Consider the following 19,641-nt stretch of genomic DNA (forward strand, 5'->3'; position numbering starts at 1 on the left):
GTAGAACAATTAAACATAACTAATACAAATTCTGTTTTTAGCCTAGCAACAGTCATTTCTCTCTCTCTCTCTCTCTCTCTGGATATTTTTTATTGATAGTTAATAACATTTTCTTGCATCTCACGCTCGCCTTCCACAGATCATTTCGCTACAGGAGGAGGAGGATACCACAAAGGATAAGCTGTAAGGCTGTAAGGCGCCCTGGCTTAAATATAAAGGTTAATTACACTAGCTAATAAGTAAATGTTTTAATCGGTAAGCAATAATTGAGCAACTACTTAGCTGCAACTTAGACTCTCTCCCTCCCAAGTGATCTGTTATATATTTTCTAAAGCATTAATTGTTTACATTTCTTTTTTTGGAAATTAAGCCCAGGTTTGTTGACTCGAGTAAAACTCAAAATTCTTTTTATTTGCTTCGTTTTTTCCCCTCTACAAAATTGTAGTCTGTAGTTTCTAAAAAGCAAAAACCACCGTCTCAGACTTTATATAGAACCTAGCATATATACATGATAAGTGAGCCATTTTGAAATTTTAATGTTGTAGAGTGTTTTGTGTACTCGTCAAAAATAACTCGAGCTATATGTTGTTGTTCATATATATTGATATATATATATATATATATAGTTTGTAGAGATATTATCGAGGAAGAACCACAAAACTTGAAGGGGTTAAAAGCGTAACTATGCTTAAAATAAACACAAAAAGATACAAAATGCAGAAATAAAAACTGTAATTGTCACAATATTAATATGCCACAAAACCATAAATTTATGGACAACATTTAATCAAACAAAAAAAACATAAAGAAAACTTAAACATTTGCAGCACATTTGATTTCAGATTTGTATATAAGTATTAATGTATGTGTGCAATATGGAGAAAAGCAAAATACGAATTGTTTAACACATATCCATAGCGAAGCGTTTAAATATTTGTATAACTGTGCATTAGTTTAAGCATTAAACTCTGTTCTAAGCGCACTTATTTTCTATCAGTTCCGCACGCACCCTAGTTAACTCTTCAATAACTCTCTGACAATCAGAAGTTCTTGCCTAGAACAAAAAAAAAAACAAACAAACAAAGTATAAAGGAAAAACAAAACACAAAGCGCGAAATGTTTTAACACAAAGCGATATTTCTACACATATTTCTACGCATGCGACATGTGAACTTGTTTAATCTAATCCTAAAAATATGAACTAAGAACTCCCCCGATACGATAACATATGTAGTTTTTAGTCAGCTATATTAGGGCCCCAAAGCAACAGAACAATTCGTAGTATTTAAATGCGTATATAGTATATATATATATATATATAAATATGTACATGTGCGAAGTCCTTGGTTAACCCAGTCGGAGCATGTGCTAAATAGAACACACTGTCTATGTCTATTACAAAATTAAACTAAACTTTACTGGAAAACAGCAAAAACAAAGCAAAATGTCTTTTACTTAAAAACAAGGTGCGCCAAAAGGGAACCGAACTGGTTCGAATCTATAAAAACCAACTCTTTTTTAACCTGAACTGAACCAGTTGCCATAGAAAACCGAACCGAATCGAACCTGCAAGCCTGTTACGAAATGAACTAGTAGTAGGTTCCTGAACCACTGACTTTTTTTTCGCACTAGAACGATATTAATGATGCGACTGTCGTCGAACACTTTGTTAATGATAGAAGCTAATTACTTAACGCTTAATTTATGCATTTGATTAGTGCACATCGATATATATGTATGTATATAGGAAACATGTGCCAAAACTCGAATCGGAACGATTAATTTGCAGCACTTTGATCGACAGCATTTAATGATGTATTCCATGTTGCTTTATTGGCCATTATGACACCATTCTTTCTGGCCCGGTTGATGTCAAACAGCCAACAAAGTGGGCCACAGCAGAGCCGCAGACTCAGCCATTTTGTTTGCACTGCCTAATGAGAAAAGTTTGCGCAAAACATTGACAATGACTGCCGCCGAGATGAGGCGGGGGGAGTGTGAGATGTGCGGGCGAGGGGGGGAGAGCCGAACCCGAGTGTTAGCTGAGCGCAACCTGAACCCCAAATGTGATTGTGGGCGTTATGTGAGCAGACATTGAGCAGAGGAAACACGAAACCAATTTCGGGCGATGCCGTTGCTGCTGCACACACACAATAAAGAGGAAAAACAAATCTTTATCACACACTCACACCCACACACACACCCACACACTCAGACACACACAGCTGAACATGCTCGTCCTGTCGAATGGTATTCAAACTTTTGTTTGGCCCGAACAAAGTCGCATGTGACACGAACATTGCAATTGTTATGTTGACCTCTGAACCAAATACATAGTCATAAGCATTAACGATCTATGTATGTGCATGTATGAATGAAGCCAACGAGAGTGTAATTGACTTTAAGATATCCTGCATATTGTAACAGAGCAGCTGAGTGCGAAAGATTACAATTTGCAATGACATTGGATGGATGGTAGATATATTTGAGGTTCTGCAACATTTTCACACGTATTTCTAATTCCACTTGTGAAACAGAAACAGAAATAAATATAGCTTAGCATTTACTGCTGAATAAATTCAATCCTCCTCAACCTTTTTTAAAATACTGCAACACTTTCACACGTATTACTAATTCCACTTGTGAAACAATTTCACAGCAATAAATATATAGTTTAGCTTTTACTGCTGAATAAAATCAGTTCTACTCAACTCAATTTGACTTTGACATGCTTAATTTTTAGTGGGTTGAAGACCCTTTTTGAAATTCTTCAACACTTTCACACGTATTTCTAATTCCACTTGTGGAACAATTTCCCGGCAATAAGTATAGCTTAGATTTGAGTTGTGAATATAAACAGTAGTTCTTAGTTCAATTGCCCAACGTTGTGATAAACAGAAGAATATATATTTGAAATTCTGCAAGATTTTCACTCGTGCCTATAATTTCACCTGCGAATCAATTCAACAACAATAATTATAGCTAAGCTTTTACTGCTAAATGAAATCAAGTATTCTCAATATTGATATACCTTGACATGCTTTAATTTATACTCGGCTGACGACCTTTTTATATATTCTGCAACATTTTCACGCGTATTTATAATTCCACTTGTGAAACAATTTAACAGCCATAACAAAAGCTAAACTTTGCTGCGAATATCATTTAGCCTTAGTTCTGTTGAGCATTGGCAGCCTTTACACGTTGGTCTGCAATTAATTCTAAAGTGGAATTAAGTACACTGTATACTAAATAGAACCGAAAGTTGGCTTTTTCTAAGCTCTGGCATGCCCTTTAAAAACTTGGCTGGCCTTGCTTATAAATCGTGGCAGCCGCAAGCGCTTAACTAACCCATTTTTTCACTCTTTTTTTTTTGAACGTCCATTGTCTGGGATTCTTTTTAAGCCATTTCGAGTCACAGCCACAGGGCGCGCAGTCTTCTAATTACTTTTGTTTTGGCCAGCCAACCGCATGCCGAGTCCTGTTGTGCTGCTGCCAGGGAAACTCATTGAAAACTGATGCTGTGATGAATTGTGTGCCGCTTGAATGGCATTCGGTGCGGCTTTGTGCTCGTATTTATTGAACCGCAGTCAAATCAAGTGCATGGCCATGCCGCCAGCTGCCATTACACTGACTAATTGAGCAGCAACAACAACTATCTGACAAAAGACAGCAATCTGGCCGCAGAAACAACGACAACAACGACAACGACAACCAACTGCAAACTGTTTGAGCCAGAAATATGCTGCCAGCTTTAGCAAATTCTCATGAGTTCAGCATTTGGCAGATATATTTTGTGCTTAGATTGCGCATTAGACGCACGAGCGGCTCTCAAACAGCTGCAGGAGGCAAGGCGGGGCGGGCGGAAGCAATGCTGCAAGCAGCTCGAGGCTCACAGCCAGTGTTGCTAGCTGTCGCTTCAAAAAAGTAGCTGAATGCAGTGTTGAAAAAAGTTATATTGGCTCTCTGAGCTGCAGTTGGCAATAAACTGTACTTGTCATTGGATATCAGAGATGGGCGCGTGCGTGTATTCAAAAAGCACGAAAAATCAAGGCACGAAAAATACCGAAAAGGCACGATGAAGCTTGAGATATAGCTACGCATAATATCTGAGTATATTACTGCGATTTCGAGATGTATACAAAAAGCACGAAAAATCAAGGCACGAAAATGCCCGAAAAGGCACGATGAAGCCCGAGATATAGCTACGCCTAACATTTCGAGATGTCGTTACGAATAGTTAAATAAAACTAAGTATGATATTTGGGGTTTGTAACCGACTGGGCCTGGTCGGGTATTTTGAAGAGTTGGCCTGCGCCCATCTCTAACTGAGATGCCTTGAAAAAACCAGCTAAATCTCTGCCTAGCCAAATTTAGCTGAAAAATAGCTCAATTGGCAGCACAATTCTCTGCTTACAGCTCACATCACGCATACGCAGCATGTGACGCGAGGAGAGACACACGCAATTAAGGCGACCTGCTGCCAAAAGTTTGCAGTCTGTGGACTTTGGGTCCAACAATAAGTATGTATTAAGAAGTTTTGGAGCTTTGTCAAGCGAAAGTTGAACCAAAAAGAGAAACTACTAGCAGATTACACAAAAGCCAACTGCGAAGAATGAAGATTAAGTAAGCCACTTGGCCAGCCATCGCTGTGGCATGGGAGTTCCCCCCTTCCCATTTCCATTCCCATTCCCAAACGGCATGCATAATTTTCGTTACTCTGTGTACATTTTGCGGAAAATGCATTAAAAGCTTTTTGGTCCCAGAGCGTGAATACGCTTAGGGAAAGCGAGACAAACAAAAAAGCTGCAAATAGCTGACATCAGTTTTACGGCCAACTCAATTTGGCGAAGAACAAAGTCAAGACAAGACAATTCTGTTGCCTGTCGTACGCTCAATATTATTTATCATTTTAATAAGTAGTTATTCTCGCGCACATTTCAGTTATGTGTTTTTATTTAAGCTGCTCGAAAAGTGCATTGCCCGCCGGAATTGGCGTCACAGTCAGGCAATCAGCTAAAAGCAGCCAACCGAGCGCTGAATAATGCATTGCGATTGCGATTGCGATTACGATTATGGCCAGCATCTCAGCATATCCTGGATGGTCGAAGCCACCCGCTGGGCCAAGTCGCTGTCTTCCACATTCGACTGCAGGCAGGCAGATATCAAAAACCAATTTCCGCTCTGGACTGAAACGCGCTTCTTCTAATCCACACAACGAATGCAATGCAAACAAGAAAGAATCGCTCAACATCGACACGCCGAACATCAAATACCCTTGTACTTGACTAGGAAGTGCCTCCGATATACGGCTTCTTTGCAAGAGCATCATTATGATGTTTGGTAATTGTTTAGTTTGGCCAAGATATGTTTCGCCCGGAAGCATTATACAACGTAGATGCCAAGTTTGGCAAAGAAATCTTTAAAAATAAATAATAGGTATCTATACAAGAACTTCATTTTGGTTGATTGTTCCTATGGCAGCTATATAATATATAGTCCGATATTGATAGGATTTCGATCCTGTTAGTTCAAGACATTGAGAATGACAAAAAAGTTGGCTGCAGCAGAAAGCCGAGGCTATGCAAAGTTTTACGATGCCAGCTTTCAAACTGAGAGAATTGCTTGCAGAGAATCAGACAAAGGGACAGATGGACATTGCTATATGGACTCCAATATGGACTCATACTGATCAGAAATATATAGACTTTATGGGTACTGATATGTCTGCATTTCTGCGTTACAAATGTGATGACTAAGTAATAGTAGCCGTCTGCATGAGGGTGTGTCAAATAAAGGACACAGCGTGTCCATGCAAAACATGCCAAGACGTTGCCAGGCAACAGCTTGATGGCCAATGGAGCTAGTCGTCCAGGCAACTGCTGTCAATCAAATAAATAGCAGCAGCAAATGAGGCAGCAGCAGTAGCAGCTATCAGAGCTACAATTTTCGTTGTAGTTTTCGTTTAAAGTGAGCAGAAAATGTTTTGGGGTCTCAGCTCGGCGCTGGACTTGTACCAGGAGTACATCAAGGCCTTTAAGCTGCCCGATGAGCCGGGCGCAGCTGAGGCTGAGGGCCAGCCCGCGGCGCTCAATATGCTCATCTGTGGCGGCGCCGATCCGCGACATGTGATCAAGACGCTGGCCAAGCGTTATACGCACGCCGTGAAGCCCAAGCTGAACATCTATCTGCTGGACGCCTGTGTGGAGATTATGGCCAGGAATATGCTGCTGCTCGGTTTGGCACTGGAGCCGCCCGATTCGTTTAGTCTGGTGTGCAAGGCACATCTCTTTATGGACATCTATGGCAACTCGCTGATGCGTCCCAGCTCGCATCATTATGTGGCCGCCAAGGCGCGCACGCTGCTCAACATGATCTGCGATGAGGAGCAGCTGCAGCGCCTGGCGCCCATGCTCAATATTGAGGCGCTCAAGTACAAGGAGCGCGACGGCCTGGAAGTGGCCTTCAGCTACTGGCAGCCGCAGGAGCAGGTCTACGACATACAAAGCTACTGGGAGCAGCGAGTGCGCGCTCTGCTCGGCACTCGATACGATCACAGGCAGGGCGCCTTTGACTGGGACCTAAGCATGACGCTGAAGGATCGCGAGGCGCAGCAGATTTGCTCCCAGGAGTATCGCTACTGGCGTGAATCCGGCGTCGCCTTTGTCTTCCCCGAATACGAGCACTGCAAACCGAACAAGACCTTTGCCGCCGGCCTCGTCCGCAATGGACGCACCTATCTGCATCGTGGCTACGTGGGAGACATACAAACGGGTCCCTTTTGTGGCTTTGGACTGCGCAGCTCCGAGGAGCGTCTGCATCACTCGGTGCACGGCGAGAACGACTTTCGTGCCACAGACGTGACCGAGCGCAATCTGCTCGAGCTCTTCCACGAGCTGCAAACGCAAACTGTCTACGAGCACGACAAGACCATCTCCCGGCGCTATGGCGCCACGCAGCTGCTGATGACCCCGCTGCTCACCTACAACGAATGCGACACCAACGAGACGCAGCTGAGCTACGACAGGCCATGGATTCCAGTGCCCAATGTCCAGGTGCACTTCATCTCGCCCATGGAAATGATGGAGCTGCAAAAGGGCGCTCCACGCTGGCACGACTTTTTCGACGTGGCCTTTGTGGCCTACAACTACTACAGCTTCCTGAGCAAAGAGTTCTTTGGCGCACTGCGGGCACAAGCGCTGTTTGTGCTGGAGACGAAGCTGCTGACCGTGGAACGCCGTGAGCACATACAAAAATACGAGACCACTGCCAAGGAATTGCTCAAGGAGGCGGGCCTGCGACCCTGCATCAACTATCAGGCGATCAATGCCAAGAATATGCAGCTGAAATATAAGAAGACGCAACACGGAGCCGGAGATGCGGTGGATGAGTTTCCAGAGGAGCCGTTGGAAGTGAAGCAAGCTGAGTTGTCTGAGATGGGAGATTATGTGAACGATAAACGAGAAATACAGATAGAAGAGATTCAAGATGAGCAGCAAATGGAGTCAAGCCCAAATAAATGGCCGGCACAACTGACAGAGATTCATGACGAACCCCAATTGGAAGTTTTTGAAGAAACCCCAATGGATAAAAATACAGAGCAGGTAGATCAGGAGAAGGACGAACAGGAGCAGCAATATTATGAGACTGAGCAAAGGGAAGAGTGCGACCTGAACAAAGAAATTACAAATGAGGCGGATACAAAGCTGATGTTTCATGAAAAATATGAAGATTCCTCAAACGATCTTGAACAGGAACAGGAAGTACTCTCCGATGAAAGTGAATACCATGATGCTCAATCAGGATAGCCCCTCGATGGTTAATTTTTGGCATGTCTCAATTTTAACAATATCCTAAGTTTATTAAATAATTCAAATATTTACTTGTTTCGACTCGTTTTCTTTTTGCCCGTTGCCCAGCTGTCCAAATTAAAGTCCAGCCCTTCCTTGTGCTGGCGCACCTTTTGGGGCGTGGCAAACGCCGTGGACTCGGATCGATTGTTTTCGTACTTGAGCAGATGATCGATGCGCACGTTGAGCTTGTTGGCGCGCCTATTGAGCGCTTGGCGACCCTGCGCTTGTTCCGCGCCCAGGTCGATGATCTTGCGACGTGGCACATGCTGCAGCGCCGCATTCCAGTCACCGGTTTTCTTTAGGTCCAGCATGATGGTAATCATTTGGTTAAGGGTTAGCGACTTGCCGGAGCCCGATCCCCATTGCAGGTACTGATCTAAGGGAAGGCGTGCCATGCGCAGACCCAAGCGCTTGGCCTTGGCCAGTGACAGGGGCTCATTGTTCACGGTGTCCACCATGGCGCCCACTATATAAATATCATCCGGATTGTACGTGACCAAATCCTCACGACAGTGCGGCGTCAGGTAGACCAATTGCTGCTTGGGAAACAGCTTCGTGAAGCACTCGCTGTGCACATTCATGGGAAATTCGGGATTGTGCATTGTTGGTATGTAACGCTCAAGACTCTGCATGCAGCGCCCCCCGAAATTAGCATTGCAGTAGTGCAGATCGAAGGGCTCGTCATGGGCACGATTCTCGGCAAAGCACAGCATTAACTGCTTGGCGGCATACGAGGCTTCCCGATTGGTCATGTGCGCATCGTAGGAGCAGTCGAGCACAATTTTGGGCGCGAATTGCATGGCCCGTGTCAGCCGATTGTTCTGCCAATGGTTGATGGTCGAGTCGTAGATGCGCAGGAACATGGATGTGTGGGCCAGTCCATAGATGATATGTGTGTTCTCCTCACGCTCCTTGCGCATCTCGGCTATGCGGCGTTCGGTGCCCTCGGCGCGCAGCAACTTTTTCCGTTGCTCCGACTCTTTTTTCATTTCGATTTGCCAAAGAAATGCATAGTATTTGATTCGTGCCGATTTGGTTGGAAGTGTCAGCACGTGCGCCCAGTGGTGTTCCTTGAAGAAGTCTAAGGCTGGCACGCGGCGTCCCTCCTGATGCGCTATGTCTGCTTCCAGCTGCAACACCTTCAGCCTCTTATCGCGTTCTTCTTTAGATTCAGTTACTCCATTATCTGGCAGTGGTGTTGCTGTGGTTTGTGCAAAGGGATTCACATGTTTCCTAATTGCCGGCTCTGCATCCCCCAGGGCGGCACTTTCATGTGTCTCTGTTTTAAATGGAGCACATAAGCAGCGCTTCGCTCCAGCTGTCGAGACTCCATTTAGCAGGAATTTGCCTGCTCGCCAATGCACTAGGTTTTTCAGCATGTTTCTATTAATAATTTACAAAATATACAGAGCTGAAGGGAAAACTGAAGCACGCGTAACTTAAATAATGGCAACAGCTGATGGGCCGCACTATAATTGCCAGTCACCACGAGTTCGATTGTTCGTTATCGATATGTGTAATCGTTTGCGTTGCGTGGAGAATATCAAATTGGTAAGAAGCTTCATTTGCCGACAATTTTTGCGCTTGTTTCTCTCGGAAAACGTGTGTAAAAGTTATAAAACGTATTTTAATCGGCCGAAAACGTTTAAATACTTGTCGCGATGGCTTTGGTTTGTGCACGTAAGTTGCTCCCAATTTGAGTGTACATTCTTTTTTTTATCAATTAATTTACACTTTTTCAGTTACAAACGAGGTACCCGAGTCGCCTGTGGTCTCGCCGTATTCGGGCGCCGTTTTCGAAAGACGCGTCATTGAGAAGTATATTCTGGAGAACGGCTGCGATCCGATCTGTGGCAAGGAGCTGAAGCAAGAGGAACTCATCGAAATCAAAACGCCAGCAGTAGTGAAGCCAAAGCCACCCAGCGCCACCAGCATACCGGCGACACTGAAAACCATGCAGGACGAATGGGATGCGCTGATGATACACTCGTTTACCCAGCGCCAGCAGCTGCAGACCACTCGTCAGGAGCTGTCACATGCGCTCTATCAACATGATGCCGCCTGCCGTGTCATTGCGCGTCTCAAGAAAGAGCTGACGGCGGCACGCGAGGCGCTGGCCACGCTTAAGCCTCAAGCAGGCATAGTGAATGCACCATCGATGATTTCAGAGCCGGCACTGGCTGCGGAAGCTGGTGCTGGTGGTGCTCACCAAATGGAGCAGGCCGGCATGAGTGCTGAGGTCATACAGAAGCTGCAGGACAAAGCCACTGTGCTGACGCAGGAGCGTAAGAAGCGTGGACGCACGGTGCCCGAGGAACTGGTCACGCCAGATCAAGTGAAGAACTTCCTCACGGTGGCTTCGCGTCCAGGCCTGCACTCGGCATCGGTGCCTGGTATTCTGGCTCTGGACATAAATAGCGCCGATCACAGCAAGATTTTGACTGGTGGCAATGATAAAAATGCTACTGTATTCAACAAGGACACGGAACAAGTGGTGGCTATACTGAAGGGCCATACCAAGAAAATCACCAAGGTCATATACCATCCCAACGAGGACACTGTCATCACCGGCTCACCAGACATGAACATACGCATTTGGCATGTGCCCACATCGCAAACGCAGCTCTTGTTGCGCTGCCATGAGGGGCCCGTCACAGGACTCTCGCTGCATCCTACGGGCGACTACTTGTTGTCCACATCTTCGGACAAACACTGGGCCTTCTCGGACATACGCACTGGACGCCTGCTGACGAAGGTCATCGACACGGCTGAGGTGGGCCTGACAACCGCTCAATTCCATCCGGATGGTTTGATTTTTGGCACTGGCACAGTTGATTCTCAAGTAAAGATTTGGGATCTGAAGGAGCAGAGCAATGTGGCCAATTTCCCTGGTCATACCGGCCCCATCTCGGCTATATCGTTCTCCGAAAACGGTTACTATCTGGCCACTGCAGCGGACGATGCGTGCGTAAAGCTGTGGGATTTGCGCAAACTAAAGAATTTCAAGACCATACAACTAGACGATGGCTACGAGGTCAAGGATCTGTGCTTCGATCAGAGCGGCACATATCTGGCCATTGCCGGCACTGATGTCAGGTGAGCTTTACTTTATTAATATATACCTGTTATACGTCTAAGCGTTGTGAGAAATATGTGATGCAGTCCGGGTTTAAACCTTATGCTTGTTGCGCTCTGCCTGCTGCAGGCGATGATGCTTTTTAAAGTGCTCCATCCAGTTGTGCAGCCTATTTTGTTTGACCAGCGCACGGCGCGACATCTCCGTTTGCTTAGCCATGCGCCGTCGCACGCGCTGCTCAAGTCGGCGCAGATCAGCCGGCGGTATGGCATCTAGTTTCCGAAGCAGTTCCTGCATTAAAAGTTAACGTGTGTGATCTATGACTTCTATATGGAAGGAGCTGTCACTTACCAATGCAAATGTTTGTATTTTCTCCACTTTAGCCAGCGTTGTGTCTTGTTCGTCCTTGTAGATAGCGCTCGTTGTGTGCGCCGCTGGCGTGCGCATGTCCTCCAGTGTACGCCATTGCTTGGAGCACTTTTGTGGCGGTGTCTTAACTGCTTCCTTCTTTGGCAGTTGCGCCGGTTGCACCTTGTTCTGCAGCTGTTTCAGGATCACGGGCACAATGCTATTCAATTTGAAGCTCAGTTTGCTGCAGAAAGAACAAATTTATATGCTTTAAATATTTGTTGCATTTTCTCTAAGTTCAGACTTACTCCTTGCAGTAAGACTGCTCATAATCGTCAAATAGTTCGTGGGCGCGTTGCTGCAGTGCAGCCACGCGGCGTTGCAGAAATTCTGGATCCTTGAGAAATACCACGGCACTCGCATTTCGCTTTTGTGTCTTCTCCTGCAATCAATTGAAAAGAAAGCTGTGCTGCACACTTAAGCCTAATAGGAAAACCCAAAAACTCACCGCCTTGTCATGGAGTATGCACACAATGTGATTGAGAAGCGCCAGCTGTGTGAACCGTTTGTTGTAGTTGGACACCTTCAGGCGATTTCGCTCGTAGCCCTTGATCCAAATATCAGCATTTAAATGATTACGCTTCTCCAAATACGGCCGAACCACATGCTCCATATACTCCTTAACCTGCTGCACCTGCTCCAGGCCAGCCGGATGTCGTTCGCTGATCTCCATGTTGATTATGTGCTCGGGCATGGTCAGCTTGTTGTCCAACTGCTCTGACTGCTGCTCCAACGTGTCGTCAAAGTAGCTTATCAGCTTGAGCAAATACTGAAAGCGCCCGTAGATCTCCTGCACCTCCATAAGCACACGCTGATGCTGCAGCTTCACCTGGTTGAGCTCCTCAGCCACTTTATTCTCCTTGAGCTTCTTTAGATTTTCTTGCGCCTCTAGCATTTTCTTAAATTCGTTTGCCTTCATTTGCTTCAGCGCATCATCGGCAAGCTTGTGAAACTCCTGTGCCTCCTGGTACAGCTTGTTCTGGTGCTCCATTTCACGTTTTCTATCCAAAAACATTTCCTGCGTTGAGTAGCACATAAACTTATTGCGTGTTATCTCACGAAGCAGTAATATATCACTATAAAGGGAAAAGAATTAATTTTGCGAAAGCTTAGATAGATATGTGGATAACAGACGTTTTCATGCGAAACTTTTTGGCCAGACGCTGCCGACCTGCATCCTTGATATAATCTGGATCTATGGTGGTTACCACGCAAGGCGCACGCGGATTTGCAACTTCGCCGCGCTGTAATAGGAAAAGAATCAGTCCAATTATATGAAACATGCTTCAATAGTTTTTTTTTACCGCATTAAAATCATCAATACAGAGGTTGATGGGTTTTGGTGCGTCCGGTTCCAAATAGTCCTGCGGTCGTATGTAATCTGTGAGAAAGAACTATTAGTTACTTGTCTACAGATGTATGATTGTTTTTTTTTTAGCTTACCTTCATATTTGCGGTAAATTTTTCTTTTAAATCTTTTCATTATTCAAACAAGCACACTAACAAAATTATTTTGAGCGGTTGTTTACCGTGTTGCTAGGCACAGCAAAAGCTTATTGATTACACTTTTCTTTTACATTTTACAGGGTTTACTTGTGTAAGCAGTGGCAGGATCTGAAGGTATTCAACGACCACACGGCACTGGCCACCGGCGTGCGGTTTGGCAAGCATGCGCAGTATATTGCCTCCACCAGCATGGATCGCACCTTGAAGCTGTATGCCATCGAATAAAAGCGGCTTGTTTAATTTAGGCAAACGGCGATCCATAGTTAGCAATAAGTTCAACATTTTATAAATATATGTATACATATTTAACTGCTCTTGTGCGTAAACCAATTTCTGCGTAAATAAACCAGACTCTTCTTTATTTCCGATCCAAAAGCTATCAACGTACTTTATATGTTTATCAACTACAAAACAGGAATTACACTTAAAACTAATCGAAACCGAGGCTATGATTGCTCTTTCGCTCGTTAGGATGCAGAGATTTGCTTGAGCGGCCTCTCCAAATACGCAGCCAACGACATGGTCTTCTGTTTTAGCATGCCCAAGCCGACATGCTCCTTGGCATACAGACACAACAGCACACTGGCCACCTGCAGGAGTCAATCAATACATATAAAACTCCCAGCTAAAGGGAGAAAACCACCCACCTGTGTGATGGCCACATGCCCGCACTCGCAGTCAATTAGCACAAAGGTCAGACGATCTTCGCGGAACGCATTACGGCCGTGTTTCTCGTAGGCAGCCCAAATATTGCTGGCAATGGCTGCCGTTATGCGTGCATCCTTATCTCCATAGCCGGAATAGGCCAGCAGAGCGCCCTCCTGGCTAAGCAGACTGCAAGGGACAAAAAATTATTTGTCTGCTGTACTGTGGACTGGTTTGAACTTACAGGGTATTCTCGACTCCGCCCGTGTTTGCCTGGCTTAAAACTTGAGTAAGCGCTTTGGGTTTTAGCATTTTGTGTACTTAAATCTTTTATAAAACCAACAAACAATGTACGCCCCAGCAGATTTGACATTCACCGTGAAAGATGACACAACATATGTGCAGTTAACAGAACTGTTACCCAGCTAACAGAATGGCGCCTCGTTTAACAGTATGCGCAGCTTTAAAAATCCTTTTTCCAAAACTAACTGAAATATAAGAACATTTTGATTAAGCAAAAAATAAATGTCATAAGCAGATTACAATGTGTATACCTGTTTAAAGGCATAATTTCCTGCTGTTACGCTGATACTACTGAAATGCATTTAAGACTGCATTATGACGCAATATATCCAGATAAACCAGGTCATGGCCCTTTTACGCAGTTTAAAATGCGCACTCAATACGAAGGACAGCAGCAACAGTTTGGGTTATTAACCACCACCAAGAAAAGTCTAAAAATGCCAATGCTTACCTGCTTTCCCATTTGCGTAGTTTCTGGGGTGCATTTGCAATGCGCATGACGCAGCTCTGAAACTCCGGACTCGATGCAGTGCTGGATTTATGAATTGACGACTTCACAACGAACTGGGTCAGCAGCGGCGTAATAGGCGCCAGGCAGGGGGTAATGCGTAACAGTGTTGCGATTTAAGACGCAATAGACAATATCCAACAAAATATTGTTACATTAAAAACGTTTATTAACTTAGAATGAACCAAATTTGTAGCCTGGGCTATTATGTATATATTATAATATCGAGCAAACTTTGTGTTAATGTTGGGCTGGAGCGGCTTAGTGCCGTCCAAGATGCCGCAATAAAGACGCAAAACTTAAATTAATAATTAAATATTACTATATCTATATATTATGTACACTTTGACAAAAAAAATACATTGGAAGTATGTATGTTTATCTCTATATTGGGCAGTTGGCGAGAACACCTGGGAAAACGTTCTCGCAAACTACCTGCCTCTGGCGCATACTTCCTCTATATGACATTGTTTGGTGTAGCCTTCGGGAGTTTGTCGGGGCTGTGCTTGAAATTCTGCAAGTGCAGCACGGAGGGGGGGGGGGGGGGGGTGTGCGTGGGTATGAGGAATGAGCAATACTTGGAAGGATATACTGGTATTATAGTATTCGTATGGCTATAGCTATGGGTGTTACTTGAGTGTCGGTTTGCGGACTCGTGGGTTGTGCGCTGACTGTTCTTTTGTTATTGTTTATAGTTTCCATACTAATTGCCTCCTGTCTTTCTGTCGTTCCGCTATCTAAACTAAATTACGTCTTATTTACATGCTAAACATGTTCGCCTTTCAATTCGAGTCTACGAAATATTAAAATACACACACGTATAAATATAAATGTCCTTCGTATTCGATCACAGCGCGCGCTCAAAAAACTAAATAATGTCCTGTTTTTGTTCCTTTTCTTTTCTTTTCTTTTGTTTTTTTTTTTTGATTTTTTGTTTTTCAATTTAAACGAAAACGAACATAGCTCCAACACAGGGGCAATCACTCACGCCACATTCTCAATTCACAACTTTATTTTTGGGCAGGGATTGGGATGCAAAGCTGATGAAGCTAGCCAATTATTGCATTTGGGATCGGGCGCGTTTCGCAATTGAGTACAATGATGTCACTATAGACGCGCTCGGGTCCCCATTCACGACGTCCGGTCTCTGCGGGGGCAGACGATCTGTAAAGCTCTTGGGTATACCGACACTGAGCAGAGCCTGGCGATCGTACAGATCGAGATTATCATTGTAATAGGTGATAGCATCCCAGCATATTTCGCTTAGCTTTGGTATGGTCATCCACATCTTGTAGAGATCATTGCGGCGCTTCAATGTCTCCTTATCGTTGTACTCAATGCCGCCAAAGATATACATGCAGCCATTGTCCGAATGTGCCGCCGAGTGGAAGTACAAGGGACGTGGCAAGCTGGCCGTCTGTATGATGGACCACTGCTTGGTCCGCAAATTCAGCTTCCAGATGTCTGAAAAGTACGTCGAGAAATCACCCTAACGGAAGAGATATGCCAGAATTAGTGTTGCTTGAAAGGAATGCAATAAATTGCCTTTGCGACTCACCTGCAGACCACCGGTGATAAAAGCTTCGATGTCGCCGTTGGAGGACTGATGCTGCACACAGGAGAAGCATTTGCGCGGCCTCGGATAGCCCTTGTCGTTCTGGCTCCAGGCCCCGCTCTTGCGATCCGGCTGTGTGTCGAAATAATCCCAGCTATTTGCATCCAAATTGTAGGCTGGTATGCGCTGCAGATCGTACACCGAGTTTGAGGTGCCGCCGCCGAGCACAAAGATGTGTTTGCCATCGTAGACGACCTCGTGCCGATAGCGTCCCTCCGGATCGTCACGCATCTCTGGCCGACATATGTACACGTTCTCCCAGACCTTGGTGCGCAAGTCCAAGCGGTACACATCGCACGAGTAATCGAATCCCGTCGTGCCGCCAATAGTGTACAAATAATGCTTGTGTATGACAATGCCCGGTCCGTACTGAGCTGTCGGCAAATCCCCACTAACCTTTAAGCGCTCCACGCCGGCATTGCCATCGCCTGTGCGGTACACGTAGCAATCGTTCGAGCACGACTCTCCAAAGGGATAGCCAGTGCCGCCATGCGACTGCAAGCAGAAGAGAAATTACTTGATGAGCGGATGCGAGTAGAGGGCACGCGTCTGCCGCTGCATTCAATTAGGTGATGCGCAGCCAACAAAGAAGCCAACGATGCCCCCTCCTTATCAACAGCTCAGCGAAGAGTCTGCGATAAGCGGCAACATCTGTATGCAGTGTGTACTACATGAATGTATCTTTATGCTCTCGCGTGCCTGAGTGTGTGTGTGTGTATGTATGTGGATCGGGGCGTACTTAGGCTACTGAGATATCGGTAGAAAGCGGGTCTGCTCATGTTTTATGATTAACTTTCTAATTAAAACTAATTGTGCTGTGCAACCAGCATAAGTCGAAAAGTCTTCAGCAAGGGCTCACACTCGATTTCTGGCTAGGCTGCTAGAAAAATGCTGAACAAAAGGAGTTTAATTAATCTGAAAATCAACATTATAATGCCCATTTTTATCAGGGAATTAGGGAATTCGTGAATCTAAAACTGTGATTTTTATAGCAATGAGCTGTGACTTTCAAGTTTCTTGAACTTGGAGACGTATTCATCTACATATGTATGTCGATTTTTGCGCTCTACATTTTCCATTTTCCTTTTGGGCAGCAATTGAAATATGTAGCACATGCTGAGACCTTCTCTTTTTTATTGGCTGCTTAAAAGTCGCCAGAGTTTCTGCGCAGCAAATATTCAATTTGGGCCACTTAAATGCGCCAGCCCGGGTGAATGTTGTGGGGATGCCAGCCAAATTATACGGTCAATCTAGTAAAAGCCACCGAAGACAATCAGACGCCATAGCCACACAAATATAAACAGAAAAAAAAACTCGAGCCACAACGTCAAAAGAAAAAGCGCGCGCAAGCCTACAACTTCATAGAGTGGGGACAATGTTTTGGGCTTTTCAAGAAAACAAAAGGGGGTGTGGGGGTTGGTGTTGTTATGTGGAAAACCTGGCAAACAAGTTGTTGCATGCGGCAGCAGCAGCATAAACAACAACTGCGTAGTTTCCAAGAGGGATGAGCTGCTGTCGCTGGGCATGCGCATAAAAGAGATAGCAGCATAAGCTGCGGACAGCGCGCAGCTGTTTGGCTTTTATGATGATTTTCTGTTGTTGTTGTTGTTGGATTTGGGGGCCTCGAATGTTTAGAATGCATAAACAAAGCAAGGGCGGAAAAGCAAAAGCGAGCAGGGCAGACAGCGACTGGCAACGTGTATAGTTGTGTGTCGGGCGTGGCATTGAGCCCAGGCTGACGCTGGCGCTGACGCCAACGGCAACGCTGACGTTGATCAGCGCCCAGCGATGCGACGAATGCAAATTATGTCGCACGATAACGATTACGATTACGATTATGTTTTGCCGTTTGCTTTGTGCTAAGGCAAACGAGTTTCGAGTGGGCGACAGGGCAGAGCGGCGATGTGCGGGGGCGTATGCCACCTCCAACAACAGTTGTGTTGTTATTTTTACAAATGCACACACAGACACACACACACACACACACACACAATTTTTCTATCCTATGTACACGGGAAAACTGTCATTTGCAGCTATGCATTAGTAATCTGCGAATGTATGTGTAATGGAGGACAGGGTATATGCTAGTCGGGCAGCCGCAACTGGAGCATTCTTCTTCATGACAAATATATTCATATTCAATACTCACAATCAGCACATCATTGTGAATGGCAAGCGCATTGGAGGCCAGCTCTGTGGGCATATTGCTGGCATTGTCCGCGTTCAGCTCCAGCGACCAATGATTTGTGGCGAAATTGTAGCTCCAGAGCTCCTGGAAGAGCAGACACCTGCCGCGTCTGGCGGCAGTCAGCGCACTGCGCGGATTATAGCCACCGAGCGAATAGAGATGCGATTTGGAGGCAATAATGCGATGACCACTGCGTCCAAGTGGGAAGCCACCAATGCAATGCTTGTCCTTGAACTGACACTTGATCAGACGTGCTGGCTGGAAGCTGTACATGGGTCGGGCTGGTTGCGGTATGAGTGGCTCTATGGGTCCTAGGCCCACATTCGATATGGTTGTGGACATTTCGCTTTCATCGTTAGATGTTGTCCAATCGTTATCCGAATACATTTCCTCCAGTTCGGGATCGGATTCATCTTCATCACTTAGATCATTATCATCGTCATCGACGTCACCGTCGTCTTCATCGATATCGATTTCATCATCAGCATCTTCGTTCTCCACATCGCTGGCATCCATTGGCTCGTCCGCAATAATTGCATTGGCAATTGCCTCCGGACCCTCTGGAGCCGCTGCCGCCTCATCTTGCACTTCTTGTTCCATTACGTTGTTATTGTTGTTGTTGTTATTATTATGTGGGAGCTGCTCCTGGTGATTGATCGCTCTGCGATACCAATTATCGAGTAGCTTGGCGACAATTACAACGAATGTCCAAGTGTGACGCAGTTTGTGTAAAATGATGCACTTGAGTTTGTAAAGATTGAATATGTGCATAACAATTCGTAGTACAACCTTCAATTCAATAACGAACAATTTTTTGATAATATTTATTCTGTGACACTCGATTTAGCCGCAGCTCAATGTAAATAACAAAATTTTGACTGAAAAATTTTGTTCCTTATTGGGGGAGCCTAAAAACAGAAATCGACCACGACGACCTGCACAGCTGGCTGGGGGCTCTCTCTTTTACTCTGCTGTTGCTATTGTTGTTGCTGTCATGTTGACGTTTTGCTCTCACTCGCGCTCACACATGTTACGTTATGTATATGTAGGTATGTTTGTATGTACTATGAGATTGTGAATGTTGGAAAATTTACGCACTAAGCACAGAAACAACTTTTAGCTAAATATTTGTAATAGTCTTATACAAATCTGGCTGATAATGTTTATATTTTAGCTTATTGTATTTGTTTTGTTTTTAATATTATTATTGCACATATGATTCCACTTAAGCACCGCGCACACACATCATTGCAGCTGCAGTTCAAATAACACAATAAAATGCGAAATATGACAAAAAGAGATTGCGTTCTAAATTTGCCCACAAAAAATACTAATATTTGACAGAAATACCAAAAGCTGCCAACTTGATGTTGAATGCTAAATGGTCTGTTGACACAATGTTATTTACTGCATGATCTGGTAGCACACTGTTAAGAAGAGTACTTAATAAATAAAATATTTATTAAAACTAAGTTTGTTCTACTTATATTAATTGCTCCTTCTAAGTCTTATGTATATATTACGGATGCAATTAAATTT

At 44.7% G+C, this 19,641-nt stretch overlaps 7 protein-coding genes across 8 annotated transcripts in view; 3 read left to right on the forward strand and 4 right to left on the reverse strand.

Moving 5' to 3' along the window:
- The window catches only part of LOC135432334 (protein qui-1), a 26,531-nt gene extending 25,391 nt beyond the window's left edge, over positions 1-1,140 (forward strand). For both annotated transcript variants that reach the window (XR_010436901.1, XM_064687991.1), the window contains one exon: positions 140-1,140. Coding sequence is in view for 1 of the 2 variants with exons in the window: in XM_064687991.1 (XP_064544061.1) it covers positions 140-180 (41 nt within the window). In the remaining variant the exon portion in view is untranslated. The remainder of the gene's footprint in view (positions 1-139) is intronic.
- Positions 1-9,328, reverse strand: part of rswl (roswell) — an 11,431-nt gene extending 2,103 nt beyond the window's left edge. Inside the window, exon 1 of the mRNA XM_064687998.1 lies at positions 7,884-9,328. Coding sequence (XP_064544068.1) covers positions 7,884-9,232 — 1,349 coding nt within the window. The 5' untranslated portion in view covers positions 9,233-9,328. The remainder of the gene's footprint in view (positions 1-7,883) is intronic.
- Positions 5,889-7,882, forward strand: Dnaaf3 (Dynein axonemal assembly factor 3). The gene has a single exon (XM_064687995.1). The coding sequence runs from the start codon at positions 5,982-5,984 to the stop codon at positions 7,806-7,808; it is 1,827 nt and encodes a 608-aa protein (XP_064544065.1). The 5' UTR covers positions 5,889-5,981; the 3' UTR covers positions 7,809-7,882.
- A 45-nt stretch (positions 9,329-9,373) lies between the features above and the next one.
- On the forward strand, positions 9,374-13,218 carry Prp19 (pre-mRNA processing factor 19). Its single transcript, XM_064687997.1, has 3 exons — positions 9,374-9,533; positions 9,596-10,949; positions 12,924-13,218. Exons 1-3 carry the CDS (start codon positions 9,515-9,517, stop codon positions 13,066-13,068), a joined length of 1,518 nt encoding a protein of 505 aa, XP_064544067.1. The 5' UTR covers positions 9,374-9,514; the 3' UTR covers positions 13,069-13,218.
- LOC135432346 (uncharacterized) lies at positions 11,003-12,835 on the reverse strand. The gene is made up of 7 exons (XM_064688006.1): positions 12,781-12,835; positions 12,642-12,718; positions 12,472-12,581; positions 11,786-12,413; positions 11,586-11,719; positions 11,281-11,521; positions 11,003-11,220 (listed from the first exon to the last, which is right to left on the reverse strand). The coding sequence occupies exons 1-7, from the start codon at positions 12,818-12,820 to the stop codon at positions 11,023-11,025; spliced, it is 1,428 nt and encodes a 475-aa protein (XP_064544076.1). The 5' UTR covers positions 12,821-12,835; the 3' UTR covers positions 11,003-11,022.
- On the reverse strand, positions 13,182-13,894 carry Lamtor2 (Late endosomal/lysosomal adaptor, MAPK and MTOR activator 2). Its single transcript, XM_064688002.1, has 3 exons — positions 13,733-13,894; positions 13,491-13,677; positions 13,182-13,433 (listed from the first exon to the last, which is right to left on the reverse strand). Exons 1-3 carry the CDS (start codon positions 13,798-13,800, stop codon positions 13,311-13,313), a joined length of 378 nt encoding a protein of 125 aa, XP_064544072.1. The 5' UTR covers positions 13,801-13,894; the 3' UTR covers positions 13,182-13,310.
- Positions 13,895-14,445: 551 nt separating this feature from the next.
- On the reverse strand, positions 14,446-19,363 carry slim (scruin like at the midline). Its single transcript, XM_064687996.1, has 3 exons — positions 18,064-19,363; positions 15,858-16,409; positions 14,446-15,788 (listed from the first exon to the last, which is right to left on the reverse strand). Exons 1-3 carry the CDS (start codon positions 18,871-18,873, stop codon positions 15,357-15,359), a joined length of 1,794 nt encoding a protein of 597 aa, XP_064544066.1. The 5' UTR covers positions 18,874-19,363; the 3' UTR covers positions 14,446-15,356.
- Positions 19,364-19,641: the final 278 nt, after the last annotated feature.

This window comes from Drosophila montana, unplaced genomic scaffold (genome assembly GCF_035044405.1).
Source record: "Drosophila montana isolate Dmon_TW-CO22-7 unplaced genomic scaffold, ASM3504440v1 contig_3200_1, whole genome shotgun sequence".
NCBI classification, from domain to species: Eukaryota; Metazoa; Arthropoda; class Insecta; order Diptera; family Drosophilidae; genus Drosophila; species Drosophila montana.

Excerpts from the sequence above, each read along its gene's own strand:
- LOC135432346 (XM_064688006.1), bottom strand. The coding sequence starts at position 12,820 with ATGAAAAGATTTAAAAGAAAAATTTACCGCAAATATGAAG. Across the intron at positions 12,414-12,471 it reads AAAAAGTTTCGCATGAAAAC|TGATATATTACTGCTTCGTG; the intron begins GTCTGTTATCCA and ends TTCCCTTTATAG. Across the intron at positions 11,522-11,585 it reads GAGCAGTCTTACTGCAAGGA|CAAACTGAGCTTCAAATTGA; the intron begins GTAAGTCTGAAC and ends TTCTTTCTGCAG.
- slim (XM_064687996.1), bottom strand. The coding sequence starts at position 18,873 with ATGCACATATTCAATCTTTACAAACTCAAGTGCATCATTTTACACAAA. Across the intron at positions 16,410-18,063 it reads TTCACAATGATGTGCTGATT|TCGCATGGCGGCACTGGCTA; the intron begins GTGAGTATTGAA and ends TTCTGCTTGCAG. Across the intron at positions 15,789-15,857 it reads TTATCACCGGTGGTCTGCAG|GGTGATTTCTCGACGTACTT; the intron begins GTGAGTCGCAAA and ends CTCTTCCGTTAG.
- Lamtor2 (XM_064688002.1), bottom strand. The coding sequence starts at position 13,800 with ATGCTAAAACCCAAAGCGCTTACTCAAGTTTTAAGCCAGGCAAACACG. Across the intron at positions 13,678-13,732 it reads GGCGGAGTCGAGAATACCCT|TCTGCTTAGCCAGGAGGGCG; the intron begins GTAAGTTCAAAC and ends TGTCCCTTGCAG. Across the intron at positions 13,434-13,490 it reads GGCATGTGGCCATCACACAG|GTGGCCAGTGTGCTGTTGTG; the intron begins GTGGGTGGTTTT and ends TGACTCCTGCAG.
- Dnaaf3 (XM_064687995.1), top strand. The coding sequence starts at position 5,982 with ATGTTTTGGGGTCTCAGCTCGGCGCTGGACTTGTACCAGGAGTACATC.
- Prp19 (XM_064687997.1), top strand. Across the intron at positions 10,950-12,923 it reads ATTGCCGGCACTGATGTCAG|GGTTTACTTGTGTAAGCAGT; the intron begins GTGAGCTTTACT and ends TACATTTTACAG.